The sequence below is a fragment of the Strix aluco genome, chromosome 1 (genome assembly GCF_031877795.1).
Source record: "Strix aluco isolate bStrAlu1 chromosome 1, bStrAlu1.hap1, whole genome shotgun sequence".
In the NCBI taxonomy this organism is placed as follows: Eukaryota; Metazoa; Chordata; class Aves; order Strigiformes; family Strigidae; genus Strix; species Strix aluco.
This window is the reverse complement of record NC_133931.1, coordinates 130,002,402-130,018,856: the sequence shown is the minus strand read 5'-3', so window position 1 is coordinate 130,018,856 and position 16,455 is coordinate 130,002,402. Positions and strand designations below refer to the sequence as shown.

The 16,455-nt window shown below is 35.4% G+C and overlaps 1 protein-coding gene across 3 annotated transcripts in view; it reads right to left on the bottom strand.

Annotated features, from left to right (window-relative positions):
- VPS50 (VPS50 subunit of EARP/GARPII complex) overlaps positions 1-16,455 on the bottom strand; it is a 97,185-nt gene that overhangs the window by 52,818 nt on the left and 27,912 nt on the right. For all 3 annotated transcript variants that reach the window (XM_074835748.1, XM_074835741.1, XM_074835732.1), the window contains exons 11-13: positions 14,270-14,368; positions 10,943-11,083; positions 6,234-6,369 (exon numbers count right to left, since the gene is read on the bottom strand). In XM_074835748.1, the coding sequence (XP_074691849.1) occupies positions 6,234-6,369; positions 10,943-11,083; positions 14,270-14,368 (376 nt within the window). The remainder of the gene's footprint in view (positions 1-6,233; positions 6,370-10,942; positions 11,084-14,269; positions 14,369-16,455) is intronic.

The window sequence follows — 16,455 nt, the reverse complement described above, 5'->3', positions numbered from 1 at the left end:
TACTGAAACTTCTCCCATGAACCATCCAAACAATATAGCATGCTCTTTTCTTTTTTCCCCATCTCATACTAATCTATGCTTATGCATGAAATAATGTCAATCATATAATCAGGTGTCTTTAATTTCTTCCAAACTAGTTTAATTCTAAAACCTTCATTCCCACAGCACTGGATCACTTTCCAAAAAGGCACCGTAATGCATGGTAGACTTCTCCTGTCTGTGGTGTTCTCTCTCTCCATGGAGGAAATATACTTCATTTCCGTTTTAAAAAAGAGAAGGCAATATTTTATATGTAGTTTGTGAGCATACAATTGTGGTTACGTTTGCAGTCTGTGATGGCACAGTACCACGCATTTTGCTTCACACCCTATGACTGTCCACAGGAAACCTCTCTCTTAGCCAGACTGTACATACAAACTTTTCCCATAATAAGAAAACTCTGCTGTTCCTGACAAGGAAAAAAAACTATGCATGTCCTTTAAAGCCCAAATCATTTAGTGATTTGACATGAAAGATAAAAATTCACATAAAATATTACACTGGAATATTACAAAGCATACAGCCCTCCTTCTACCCCATCATTTAAGAGGTTGCAAACACAGAAGAATTAAGATTGCCACAGTACCCAGCATTGCCATGCTGACCTGTCTTTCCATCTTTTCTGCAACTCCAACTAATTTTCAGTACTTGAGAAGACTATTCACTCCCTTGTTCCTAGTCCAGCTAGTGTCACCTCTCTACCTCCGTGCACAGGCTCCCAACTCAAAGCCATTTCTTTCCCCGAATTCCAGCATTTCCTCTCAAAAACCTCAACCCAGCCCCAAGCTATTATTTTGTACGCACATCAGGCGGTCTCATCCCTGTCGCCTAGTCTTCACAGGAACACGCAGCACAAAGCCCAGATCCTACAGGAACCCAGAGAGGAAACCGGGGGTGGGGAAAGAAAGTTCCTTATGATATTGTGGGAAGGACAGTCCCTATCTATAATTTGAGCCTACCTGGAGAACAACAGGACATATCTAACAAGACTAGGGCGTGTCTAGCGTCCTTGACTTAGATTGTGTCCTTGAAAGATGGATTTTGGTTTTTTTTTAAAGCCTGTTGGACTATATATATTACCTATTATATGAATGCTTATATAATATATAGTATAATAGAAACAAAAAAATATGAAACCTTTAACACCTGTAGCTCCATTTAAATCAAGCAAATGTGGAGAATATGGCTACTGAGAAAGATGCTGGCTTTGCTTAATTTCTTTCAAGTGGAGCTATTTGGTGTGTCTGGACACGTTATTAAATTATGAACTTCATCAAACACTGAGGGAGCTTCATCTGCAAACTAGGGATTATGAACATATCAACACTACCAAGAAGAATCTTCAAGCCAGTTAAATTAAAATTAGTCTGTCCATGAGGCTAGACCTCAAGAATACAAAATCAGTGCAATACTATATGCAGCTAGAATATAAAAGCTCTGGTATTTTGAACTGAATAACTTCTCCTCAGAATTAAAAACATAAGATGATACATTCTGGAATTTGGGCTTATATTAGGGATAGATATTCCTTACTTTCAAGGCTGCAAAGCTGTGTTCAACTCTTTCCTGTTTAAAGTAATTGACACTGTTTTTACAGGTTGGCTGAGAATTTACCCTAATTAATCAAAATGAGAAGATAAAAGGCTGCTTGATATGAAAACGAGACTCAAACATAATTCCATACTTGCATCTACTGTTGCAGAGCACTCAAAGAAAATTTTCTTTATGAAAGAAAAACCGTAAAAAAATATTAGCCATTCTAGAAGTAACTTATAATTTAGTAACTGTACCTAAATATGCTCCTCTTCTCCTGAAAGCAATAATTCTGACAAATGCATTTTCAAAAGTGATTTATCATGGAAGATTAAACAAAACACAAACCAAAAGAATAACACAACTAGAGAAACACTAAGCAGATTTATCCTTTCTCTGACTATAAGAGTAAACAAAACCAGCTATCTTAGTCACAGCATGCTCTTTAGAAGTTTCTGCAACCTCCTCTCTTCTATACTTCTGCAGAGTGAAGCCAAGCCTAAATGACTCAGTATCTTTGACCTGTTCTCAAGATTAAGACCATAGTCATTGTCCTCAGAAACTGCCATTTATGAAGGAATGGTTGTACAGAGCCATATGTACGCTATGGTTCAATAAAAATCCACACAATATTCTCTCTGGCAATCCCACGGTGCTCCCAGTTTACAGTCAGTCATGCTAAGAGGTCTTGTTTCCAGTCTTTTAATGAACTGTACTGCAGCAGATTTCACACATGCAAACATATGAATTTAGGATAATTTCCTTGAAAATCAAGGACTGCACAATGGTTCACAAACATTTACCCTTTTTGCCTTGAAAAATTTGGAACAGGTAGCAGAATACATAAATATTCATAGTTTCACATAAAAATAAGAATCAGAAGCATCCAGGAGTTAATTCTTCTAGATGCCCGATTTAAATACAGTAATTTTTCAGGTTTCTCAGTATTTCTCCAAAATCTGTAAAGACAGCTTTCAGTCATAACAAAAGGTTTTTCTTTAATCCTTGCGGGGGGGGGGGGCGAATAAAAATCAAATCACTGTCCTCTAGCTTCATTCTTTGAATACCAAGCAGGTTATAAATTGAATGTTTTGAAATTTAAAATGGTTGAAATCAAATTTACATCTTACATCATTTTCTTCTTGCTTTTCATTGAATCTATTACAGATATTACAGTTGTTACCATCTTCGACCACTAGGATTACGTTTGTGAAACCAGGAGTTTAAATGCTATAGTGATCATTTTACTGCTCAGTTTCAGTTGTTCTGTTAAATTAGTGTCTTAGGAATACGTGTGAATTACATCAACATCACAGTAAATTTTATGGTATGTGAAAATCAAGCTGAGTCAGACAGGGCTTCGCACAAAACAACGCAACTTTTAAGTTCACTTTTCTTTGAGCAGGGAAGACAAAATGACCTGCACGGGTCCCTTTAAAACTCCTTTTTTCTTTGATTCTATAGTACAGACAAAAACAATGCTTTGACCATAACCAAGAGTAAAATGGAAGACTTTCCAATAAGCAGTTTATTTTCAGGAATGAAAACCTGTATCGCAGCAATTTGCTATTTACTATATGAAAAACAAAATCACAGACTAAGCAGCAGTTCATTGAATGTAACTTAGAACTCATTTCATGCTATGGAGTTGATACTTTTCATTCACTAATTTTACCTTCAGTATGATTAAAAAAGTCCTGCACATGAACACTTAATTCTGTCTTTCCAACAGTACATTAGAGCAATTAGTTAAGTGTTACTATTGATGATTCATAGAACTATCATACCATATATTTCACTATGATTTACTGCTACTGTTATAACACTTCAGCAAACTAAATCTCATTAGTCTTTCCTATTTCATGAAAGGTACTAAAATACGTCCCACACTTGAAAATTTTTTAGGACTGCATTTATATCTAGAGATAATTATGTTTCCATTTAGTTTATTTCAAGTAAGGGGTTTTTTTAAATTGATCTTAAAGTAACCTCCAAAGACCAGTCCACACTATAACTGAAAGAACAACTGCAAATTCTGAACTCAATTCTAGGGAAAAAAAAATAGAAAAGCCTCAAAGAGTCTCTGCTATAAACATTTCAAACAAAAAAAATCCTGTTGCGAAAGTATTTTCTATTCCATTTTGCTCTTCAGTCTCAAACTAGACAAATTTTCAGAACACAAATAAGCAGACTATTTAATGATATAAAGCAGACACACCTCTTTCCTCAGAAATGCAGAAGGGCAATTATTTACAAGATATGCAAAGAACATTTTAACATCTGTAGCAGGCATTAAGAACAACAAATACGAGACACACAATCTAGATGAAGTGCAACCTCATTTCCATAATCCATGCAGGCATTCTTTTGGATAAACTTCACTATTAAAATAGAAAGAGCTATATAATTCATGTCTTCTAAGTCCAGCTCCTCACTTCTACAGCTGGGTTTGTGCCCCAAGATCAGGAGTCCCTTGACCCATTTAACGTACTTTGTAAGACTGCTGACATTAACTGGCACAAGGAGAGAAAAATACTAAGCCTTGAGTTCTCAAAATGATAAATGCCAGACACACGTACAACAGTTAAGACTGCTCCCTCTATTGCTCCAGTCTATGGGGTTTAATTGAGGGAACACTTTTAGCATAATCTCCTGAACTGCCTCCATGGTTCCTTCTGACACACCCATCCTTTCTGTGGGGATTTTACTCTCTGGCTTTAGCACATATCACAGCTATTAAATCAATAAATATGGAATGAGACTTCCATGTACAGGTTTAATAATTACTGCAGCATAAGCAATGACTTTTAGAGAAAACAGACATTTGTTAGATAGTTATAGTCCTTCTGAAATTAAATTATAGTTGTAAAATTCTCTTTTGTGTGCTTTATCATTGCTGAGGTATTTGAAAAAGTGATTCAGTAGCTGAAATACATTCTAGTTATACATTACAGCTAAGCCACCACATCTACAGAAACTTAAAAACTGAGTGACAGAAGATTTAGTGGATTAGTAGTAAACATAACAAAAACACTCTAGCATGCATTTAAAAAGCAATGCATTTGAATTACTCATGTGACTGAATATACCACTTTTATTAGGCTTAATGGTTCCTTTAAAAGGTTCTGCAGTGCAAATTATTTTCTTTCTTCGGGATATCACAAGTAACCACACTAAGGGGAACTATTTTTAAAATTACATCTGGAGCTGAGCAAGGAGTCTACTGTGATAATGTTTCCATTCAATAAACTCTTTATGATACCTGCTTTATTTTACACATGCAAAGATCACAACAAAATGAAAACAAGAGAAGGAAATGCAATTATCTGAAGTTATTTTAAATTTCAAAGTAAATATTACTGAGAATGGGCAATTCAGTCAAAACTTCAGAATCTTTCTTCACACGGTGCGTCTCAAAATTAAATACTTCAACTCCGATTTTAATTCTGATATACTTCTAAAAACTGCAATCTTGGAGTTTCAACAAATTCTTTTTTCTTTTTTAAGATTCCACACAACATAGGAAGGACACTCCAAAGAAAAGACTTTCATCAGTTTTTCAAATTTAAATTAGGAACACAATGTTGATTAGCATAAATTTCATTCTTTTTAAGACTTAAAAAATCTGTAACAAATCTGACTTTTGAAAGAAATGTTTGATTTCAAATACATTGTAAGAAGCATAGTGTTCCAAGATCTGTTCTTCTATTTCCAATTTTTTTCCCTTTCTTCTTATCATCTAACATAAAGGATACAAGTTTTATGCAAATCAGGCAAGGAGGAATTAACAGCAATCCTATAGTCCTTGTCCTTTGACAGAGCCTCCTTTTCAGTAGGAAAACAGCAAACCTATCTGATTCAAATAAAAGGAGTTTTGCATAAATCTTAATACCATAAATTTCACACTCTGCTCTCTGCCAAACACAAGCATCGTAGGTTAGTGGGGAAATAGTCTGTCTTCAAACATCTTATATTCATTTAGAATACATTCAGCAAAATGTACTTAGGAGGACTTCGACAACAGACTAAGGTTTTGTGCTTCTGTCCTAAAAATACAAACTAGAACAACAATAAAAGAAAATAAAAATTATACTTTAAGATTAAATGTTTGTTTTCTCCTGTAAGGATATCAAGGAAGTTGTGAACGTATGATTCACTAGTAGAGATGACATACAACATTCAGAAAACTGGATTTCCTGAAAAAAAATCACAGTGACAGATTTACAACAGATTCATTCCCTGTTGTTTCAGTCACCTTTCCTAGTACACAATTTAGTATGCCAATCTACTAAGCATAATATGCAGTGAAAATTTGGACACTGGTCAAAAAATCTGAAATTTCACATTAAAGGGAAAAATGCTCAGATTTTGTATTCATCTACCACAGCTGACTTCCAACTCAACAATAACCACTGTTTAAAATAAAACTGTTTATATCTGTAATAATGGCACATACACATATTCATTTAAAAAAAATCAATCTTATACTGAAGACTACAAAAATCCAGTGAGTATTTAAGTTCCTTACTGCACACTATAAGCAATAATGCTGAAGGCACAGAGTCAAGACCACAAAGGTACCAACACACAAATTAACAACTTGAGCACAAGCAAAGTTATTTCCAAATATTATAAGTTTTGTTTCTAGAACAGTTTCTTACCAGAAGACACAGCTGCTGCCTCATCTTGGTCATGGTTCTCATGCCACTGCATCGTTCGGTAGTAACTGAGCATGACTTCCCAGAGGGCTTTGCAGAGATCAGCAAGGCATGGAATGTAGCTGTCTGATGTAATATGCTACAGAAAAACAAAAGAATATTGTGAAACTTAACAACTGTGTTCATTTTTTGCAGAGGCAAAATGAATCATACAAAAACCTCCACATTCATACAGCTGAGGTGCTTTACGTGTATCTGTTTCCTTTTCAAAATTATTTGAGAGCTGAGGAATGCCTGATTTTAGTCAACTACTCAAATGCTGTCTCAAAGTGCAAATTTAATTTTGTAGCCCTTCCCGCTCCCGCCCCCCAACTGGTCCATATATTAACCACCTCTTGTATTTATGGAACTGCAAAGTAGATGCAGAAGTAAAGCCATACAGTCTAATGGCCAGCACATCTCACTATCAAAGAGGGATGCAGCCAGTCCTATGACATGCAGAAACTGTGTTAGTTGAATGATATAGATACTTGTACTTCAGTAGTACAGAGAAGCCATCCTGGCTGGTGTCCCATTGGATTGAACACTGTATAAAGTAGTTTGAAAACAAACAAACTTAGGAGGCAGCTGTCCTATCTCCCTGATCCACCCTGCTCCAAAGAGCCAATTGTGATTTAAGATATTAATTAGGTGAAAAGTATCAATTTTATCAGAGAGATACACAGTAGAAATACCTAAGATGAGATTGTCAGGTAAGGGGATGAATTCAAGAAAGGGTCTTGCTGGGTTAAGAAAAGACTGTAAAATATATTGCTTATCTGAGTGGCAATGGTAAGTCACCCTTGTCTCGCTGTGAAGAAGCAGTCTCACAGCTTATAAACAAGGGCAAACTTCAACTGCACAAATGTGATTTCAATTACATTATTGTTTAAAGGTTCTCAGAGAAGTGTGGAAATTAGCACTTCAAACTAACACTGTTGTAGAAAACAGTCCATACTTTCCCATTGCCACTTCAGTGTCCACAGCTGACTTCCACAAGGCTAGTTAGCTTTTACTACGGGGCTACTGCATGGTAACCCAAAAATGTAAAACCAAGAGGATATAAAAGCTTTGGCATTACAGTTACAACAAAACTCTCCAAACTCAGTAACAGCTTCTGCAACAGTGATGTCAACATAACCACCAAAATAATCAACCATGGATTCTATAGATAGCAAAACCTTAATCAAAGCAATCAATTCCCTCTGAACTGCATCCTCATCCACTGATGTAACTGTAGCTTTCTAAACACCGAGTGTCCTTCCTGAGCAACGAATTGCAACAAAACTTTTATAAGCTTGAATATTATGTTTGTTGGAGAATAAACGTTAGATTCGACAGATTTCTTTGCAAATGCAGATGCATCACTTATACCCCACCTATTTTTCAGCTTCCAGGTAAAAAAAAAAAAAAAATAAAAAAAATATATATACACTGCATGTCTTTATCTTTTATTTAATCGTGTTCTCTTGCTTCCTAAACTTAAATAATGCTTCTGGCAGTAGCACGTACCACCCAAGCCATATTCTCCTACGCCCTGCTTACAATTAAGGACTCGCAAAAACTGTTCTTCAGCATTAATAGATGTCACTAGCAAAAGTACCTGAAGGCCTCATATTAATCATTATGTCTTTTCAGTTTGCTTGCGTTTTATTAAATGGATTATTACTCTGGTTCTGTTCCCTATCAAACCAGAATTGCCTCAAAGATATAAATTAGGTTTCCTGCACACATCAACAAAAAAAGTCAAGTTCGTGATACATAAAAAAAGTAACAGCTGAGAACATTTTTTTCCTAAAACACCTTTAATTGGAGAGTTGATATACATTAGTGACTGCATTATTGAGACACTTTAATCTCACATACTGTAGACCTTTGCTAACAATGGAACAAAACAGGGTGATATGTTTATCATTTATAAGTTGTCCTGACATTTCAACAGCTGTTTCAGCAATTTTCTCTGCCAACTCATCAGGCAATGTTACTCATACTGTATTTCAGCGCTTTTAGTAGCTATAGAATCTAAACTTTTGTTGTGCAGATCACTATACTTGAAGGCATATTGGCTTCCAGGTGGCCAGGAACAAAGGATTACTTACTAAATACCAAGATAATTCCATTTAGACTAAGGAAATAAACAACCGAATTTCTTTGAACTTATGTTAGGATAAAGAAAATTAAAACTTGAAGATGAAGCAACTGAAGTCTCCCCTGTTCCAGCAGTATCCAGAAAGAGAAAGGATGTAAGAGTTAGAGCATAGTATATCACTAGGAAACTAAATGCTCAACAAGGAAACAGTGACTCAGAGTGCACAGGCACATAAGTTACATAAGTGCCTAAGAATTACTGAAAACATTATTCTTTTAAAACAATCCACATAACTATAAAATCCAGTATCTGACTTTCAGAAAAGAAACAAACAAAAAAATTAAAACAAAGAAAAAACCCACTATAGTCCCCCCCACTACCCATGTAAAATGGAAATGAGTTAAATGAGTTCATATAGAAAGATTTTTAGAAACGCGTAACAGAAGATCTGCCCAAAAAGGAAGACTTTAATTTTATATGACCTCCACTGTTTAATCAGAGTAAGTGCTCCATAACCACTTATATGTTAAGAGCATCCTGGCTTAACAGAGTAGACGGATTGAAGAGGGTTCTCACTGGAACTAGACAGGGAGAAAGCAGGATCATATTTCAGTCTTAAACAATTTATTCCCAAAATACTGAATGCAAGAGCTGAAAATCTGTTGGTGTTTTTTTTACAGGAAGTTAGAAATTGAATTGTTATGATAGTCCAGCTTATTTGGAGCTCTGATTTCACAAATGTGCTGCAACAGGTAACAACCAACACTGAACAGCATAGTTTGTAACAGAGAACATAATTTCCCATCTGCAGTCTGTCCCTAAATACCTAATTGTTACCAAGAGAGTAATGAAAAATAAAAATAAAAATCAGTAAATTTCAAGGAAATTGCAGCAGTATTCATAGTACATTATAGTCCCAAAGTTTGAGTACCTGCCTTTATACAGACTGCCAGATTCCAACAGGCTCACATAACTAAAGAAGCACCTCATAAGGGTTTTGCTGAAGAAAACCAAATAGAAATAATGAGGTAATAATTTTGTAACCAAGCAGTTAAAGCCACTCTCTTTCTGTATATTACAAAATGTGGTATTTCCAGTGATCTGAGAGATCCTTCTGCACTGTAAATGGTAAGGATCAACACAGCACAAAATCCATATTTTAGAAGATGTCAGAAGGAACTCAGTAGTACTGTTTGTAAGTGTAAATAAATGAGCGTTAGCAAAGAATGAGAAATAAACTGAAGGGCATATATGAATTATAAAACAAAAAAAATCAGAAGAAAAGTGCATTAGAAGCTAAGAAATTAAAACCATCCTCTGAAGACTTAAAGCAGAAATATGAATGGGCTGTAGTCCACTGAACAGAGATAGGGTTTTTTCGCTTTCTTGAACTAGAATTCATTTCAGTGAAGTGCAAATACCACCTATCTGGAACCTTACTCATTCTGTTCATTAATACTTATGTCAATTACTCCAAATAAATTAATTTCTCATAATCCACTTTCACTCATATGAAGGCTCTTAGATTATATAAGCCTCTTAAGTCAAACAGGCACCTCTTTAAAATGAAATTGTCTTCAGTGCAGATGTGTTGTTTATTAGTTGAAGCTACATGATCCCAGGAGATCTTAGAAGTGAAAGAGCAGAAAATGGATCAGAATATGAACTTTAATCTCCTTGTGACTGTACTTTGGTTTAATAAACTGCAACCCACTAATAATTGGTGGGTCCTTGAGGTGATGAAGTATGATGAGGGCTTAGCCTGTGACTGAAACAAATGACCTAAAGAACAATCAAGATAGAAACAGAATTTCAAATTTTAAATCAATGTTAGAACCACCTAAAATATCTCACACTCTCTCTCCCTACCAGTGAAGCTTAAGAGAATTTCTGAGAGTATAACAGTAAAATCACAAGTGAAAGAATTAGAGTGAACTAAAACTACTACTGAAAATAAAGTAATTCATTCTAACAACATTTTAAAATAATTAAATAAAACATACATATGCAAGAAACTGAATCTAAAATCTATACTAGAGGAAAATGCATGGTAATTCCCAGTCCATGATCTGCCTATCATCAGGCTTTTGCATCTCAGTATTACCACCGTCCCTTATCTTGATACCAAAAGTGCAATGAATCTGATAGTTAGGAGTAATGGGAAGACTCCAATTAGTATCTTTACAAGAATCCTTACTGAAATGCAGTATTATAGAAATTGTGAATACTGCCTAAATGCACTGGAATAAAGTTCAACGCTAACAGTGATTCCAGTAACCAGCATATGATACTGAAGACATGGGAGTCTTGAAATGTTGGTCTCCTGTTTGTATCCTACGATTTACTTCTTTACATTTATTTAGATGGTGTGTACACTAACTCTAAAGGGCTAAGATTTAGTGCAATCAAAATCAGCATTAAGTTGTGAATAACCAACCTCTCAATTAGCCTATGACTTGTATTAAGAAACTATAGTAGCTGCAGGGTTCTTTTAATAACTGAGTCCCCCACTTACATAATGTACACTTACAACAGTGGGAAAATTCAGATTAAAAAAATACACATATATGCAAGAATTACATACTGTACAGAGATCTTTGTACTGTAACTTCTGAAACTTGGTGTCTGTGTTTCCTGCACACAGCTCCACATATCCAAGGACTACTTGAAACACAGTGTTGTGAATGGCTTGAGTGAAGTGCATATGTAACTGGTCCATTGCTGTCTGAAAGAAAAGGAATAACATAAAATCAAATAGTAAAATTCAATTTGTCATATGTCATCATCTTTTAATATAAGTCTTTTTCAGTGCTGAACACAGGAGATTGTAAGCATGGCCTCCAATTTTTGTCTCAAAAATATCTAACATAGGACGTGGCAATATTACAATACACTGACATAGAAGAGTTCAGGTATTACCAGTAAAATCACTTTCCCCTGCCATCCTCCCTCTATAACTCACCAGGGTTTTTTTGACATTATCACTAGTAAATATTAGTTTTATGTGTATATAATATATTTAATTATAGAATTTACTCATTCATTCATTTACCCTCCCAATCATTGATGGATGAATGTGTCAAAAAAATTAGTTGAGATGAGTGTTATTTTTCCCACTGGAAACACTTCCAACTAAAATAAAAATATTTCCTTTGCAATTAATAAAGCTAAAACCACAATTACAAAGTCTTCAATCCATCCACTTGCCCAAACTGAGTTCTTCCTTGAAGAATATAAAGTAGGATTAAATGTTACAGAAAGGCATGCACATCATATCAATAAATTTCTCACAAAAACCCTCTCTGCAATAAAAAAAAAACCCTTACATTTGTCTAACAAAACTTACTTTTCCCAGAAAAACAAATATCAGTACACGTACTAAACACTAATGACTAAATAACATGTAAGTTTTGCCATAATCATACCCAAGTTTCAGGTCAGGTTGTTTCCCAAGTTATCCTATTGATCATTCATTAATAAACTGTCCATAACATTAGTCCATTTCAGTAACTTAATTTTCTCACTGTTTCAAGATATGCTAATAATTGGTATATATGTTATATAAGAATTGATTAAAAAATTATTTGATATGCCAGAATGAAGCTATCAGTTCCTGCAGATCTGAAAATGTTCAGTTTCGCTACTTGCTATTTGAAATTCTTAGCTACTGACAAGAGCTGAGAATTCAATCACACCCCTAAGAAATAAACAAGTAATTCTGCTTCAGTCCTATTGCAAATAACCAATCTTCTGCAGCTAGTCCAACTTGAATTAGTCAAAGAAAACAGAATGACAAATAAAACCATGAAAAGTACTGAAGACACTAAAGGTTCTTATTTTGTTTAACGAGGAGTCAAAATGGGAGATATTTCAATAATGATGCAACTAAATTATTTTCAGGACAAGTTCAAAATACATACTTTAATAGCAATAAACGGAATGTCAGAAACAAGTCACTATCATGAGAACAGAGCAGGCAAAAACCATGCAGTAACAAAACCATGCAGAACACTTGTTTTGTTCAGAAACGTCATTCCTCTCCAACAAAAAAATCTGCCTTTCTCAACATATCAAGCACCAGACTTTGGAGCACTGAATACATTATACCTACTTTTGTTCAGTAAAGAAACTGTATACAGTGCACTAACAAAGGAAAAGTCTAATTAATCTTCTCCCCCCGATTTTCAACTGCAGTCTTTACGCACTCCAGTAATTCTGCACATTATCAAAGTATGGGAAGAGAAATCCGTTTCTATCCTACTGCAGAGCTACACTGTTATCACCATCAAGCCATGGAAGAAGAACCCAACTTTGCTAGAAAGGTTCTAATTAGAAAGAAACAAAGACCAAACAAAAATTTAAAAACAAAGCCAAAAAAGGCATTCTAATGTCAGATACACTTGTGAATACTGGTAAACATTAAAGAAAATCCAAGCGTAATAGAAAGCAAATGGGGTTCTTGTCCTGTCTTCATTGGGGACAGACACTTTGATGTGATCTTTAGCAACTAAAACTTTCTGGAGGAATCTCTTCTCTAAGCAAAACACCATTGCTACACTGGCACCACCATGTTTAGCCTCACTATGTTATGAACACTGATCACTAACAAAAGGTGCCTCCCGGACTTTCTCATCTCCTTACCACCCTTTACTTCACAGAAGCTTGGTACTAGCTTCCACACTTCATATGTGTGTCAGAAGGCAATGGGTTCACCGCCTTCCCAGAGAAACCATCAACGTCTCAAGGCAGTGCACCAACAGAAGAGAACTACTTCCTATTGGAGAGTTTAGATCTACTCCTATTTACACAAATGTAAATAGGCACAGAGAGGTGTAACTTTTAGGACATGTCCACAGTATAAGTTTGACATGCCTTGTGTCATATTTTGTTGCCAAAAAAAAAAAAAACCAACAAAAAAACAAACTCTCCTCACAACTTCATTCCTCTTGTGTTTGAGTACAATATAAAATGGGAACACATGCACACAAGGGACAGGTTGTGCACAACTTGGTAACATGGACCTAGCTATAAAAAAATAGTACTCACATGCCCAAACACAATTAATAATGCAAACAGCATTATAAACAGAGCTGAAATATGGAACTGTTACAGTCATACCATGTCCAAAAAGCTACATGTTACAGTAATACGCAGTTTACATTTAGCAAGTACTATTAAAATATCTAAGCATTATAAAAGCCTTTGTATACTTTGCATGATTTATCAGCATTAGTGTGCTGGTTTTGGCTGGGACAGAGTTAATTTTCTCCGTAGTAGCTACTATGGGACTCTGTTTTGGATTTGTGCTAGGAACAGCATTGATTACAACAAACAGGGATATTTTAGCTGTTGCTGAGCAGTGCTTACACAGAGTCAATGCCTTTTCTGCTCCTCACCTCACCTCACCAGCGAGCAGGCTGGGGGTGCACAAGGAGCTGGGAGGGGACACAGCTGGGACAGCTGACCCCAACTGAACAAAGGGATATCCCACACCATATGACGTCATACTCAGCATATAGAGCTGAGGGAAGAAGAAGGAAGAGGGGGACATTCAGAATGATGGTGTTTGTCTTCCCAAGTACCTGTTACGCATTTTCCTGGAGATGGCTGAGCATCTGCCTGCTGATGGGAAGTGGGGAATGGACTCCTTGTTTTGCTTTGCTTGTACATGCAGCTTTTGCTTTACCTGTTAAACTGTCTTTATCTCAACTCATGAGTTTTCTCACTTTTACTCTTCTGATTCTGTCCCCCATCCCACCAAGGGGGAGTGAGCAAGCAGCTGTCTGGTTCTTAGTTGCCAGCCAGTGGTTAAACCATGGCAATTAGGAAAATATACTTCCATCACAGTACTCAAAGCTTCACGTTGTTACACCACAGTTCTTTGTGACTTACTCAGAAGATGACTACTAACCTGTGTTTTTCCAAGCAGCCTGTAAGCCTGCTGAACCTTTGTATAATGACTGATATCAAAGTTCTTGCATATTTTGGAGAGTGCTACGTCCAATTGTTCCTATGTAAATGACGGAAAAAAATGTGTTAAACACTAAATAAAAACAGGCCAAGTAATGCATTAGACAAGAGCAAGCAAGGAAGAGATGTTTATTTAAACAATCTGATAATTATGCTTGTAAAATAGCCAAGACTACATTAAAAGACTATTCTGAGGTTCTCAAATGTTACTTCTGGCAGCCTGAAGTATTTCAGTCTGAAATTTCTGTCAGCAAAACAGTTTCACCATTTCCAAGAACAAGCATAGTAAGAAGTACACTACTTCGCTGAAGTCAAATTCAAAGTGATATTTATTTTGAGAAGATCTAGCACCCCAATATGGGAGAGCTGGGATTTCTGACTTGTCTACTCCCACTCCTAAGAAAAATCCAGATCTGGGGAAAAAAATGAAAATGCTCCACAGATGTTTCAGCTCAAGGAATTCAATTATAGACTTCTAAACCCTCTGACTGCTATCTATTAAATGGAATTAACACTACCTGACTTAAAAGTTCATTGTGAAATAAGTCATTTATGGAATACTATACCAGCACAATGATCAATACCATAGGAGGAAAAAAAAAAAGAAAGCACACACACATATATACACACAGTTACTAGTTCTGCCATCAGAGCTGTGTCTGAGCATACTGAACAGCTTTGCAATAAGTGGTCATCTATTTATTATGTGCACTGAATGAAAACAAACAAAAAAAAATAGGATCATATACCTAATGACTAAGAAAGCTTCCAAGAATTTGACCATGTAGCTTAACAGCATAATTCTCACTTAGATGCTGTAATATATTCAGAGATACACAGCCTAACTCTATAGTTATTTTCAATCAACGATGCAAGAAAAGAAAACACAAATATGGTAACCTACACAGCCAGCAGACATTTTCTCTCCTTGATAGTCACTAAACACATTTCAATTCTTAGTCTTTCAGGATCCTGCAAAGTAGTCTTGCTCTTGCAAATAGAAACCACAGGAGACAGTTGCTTAGTCCCTGTGTACTTTTATTTACTCCACTGGAAAATTTTCATTAATTACTTCACTAGCCACAAAATATTTCTGAATTTTAATCCTAGAGATTTGGGGGGGTTGTTGCTGTTGGGTTTGGGAGGTGGTGTGTTTTATTTTGTTGAGTTTTCTTAAGCAGATCAATATTTTCTTTAAACACAAAAAAAGGTGACTGGAATACAATCGAAATCAGCATTTTTTTCCCAAGCAAAATGGTAAAAGGACAGTAACCTAAAGATTCAGAACTTCTTTAAAAGGTTGCTCAGCAATTTGAATTTCATACACCAATTTAAAAAAAAATGGTTTTCCTTCTCTGATTTCATACAAAACAGCTGTTCAAAGAGAGAAACAGGGATATCAAACTGCCCATGAACACAGCTCTTAAACACAGAGCACATTAATCTTTTCAGCTACATTTTTCAACGGTTTCTTCCACTATAGCCCCCTTGCATTTTATTTGTAATATAGCACAAAAGTAAGGTTAATGTTAAAACCTAAATTATGAGAATTTAAAAAAAGACAAAAAAATGAATGGACATAAGCAGAGACACTCAACTATTGAGAAGACTCATTATTAAAATATTAATTAGCAGAATATGATTCTATATTAATTAGAGTATGTATTTCACAGGAACACTCTACGAACCCCAGGATGACTTACATTTCTCCCACATGCACAGACATAATTCCAGTAGAAAATAAGATACTTTCACAGCAGGAAAATAAGATATTTCTATAAATTCACAAGTAATAAATAAAAATCTTGAATATGATTATTTAGCTAACTATGAATTGCTTTCACCAACCAACATGGCACATTTTTCCAGATTTTACTATAAAGCAGAACTTGCTCTGCAAAGCTGTTACTGAAAGGAAGTAAAGATGCATGTCTCCTTTTAAGCAACATCAACGTTTGCTCACAAGGAATAAATGGCAAGTAAATGAAAGCAACAGGAATGCAACATGAGTGATATTAAAAGAAAAAAAGACTAGTTTAATTACTGGCCTATGTGAGAGAGAAGAAAACAGTCATTTCATTAGGTCTTTTGAACCAGCTATGCTCTGAATAGATAATATATCAGTGA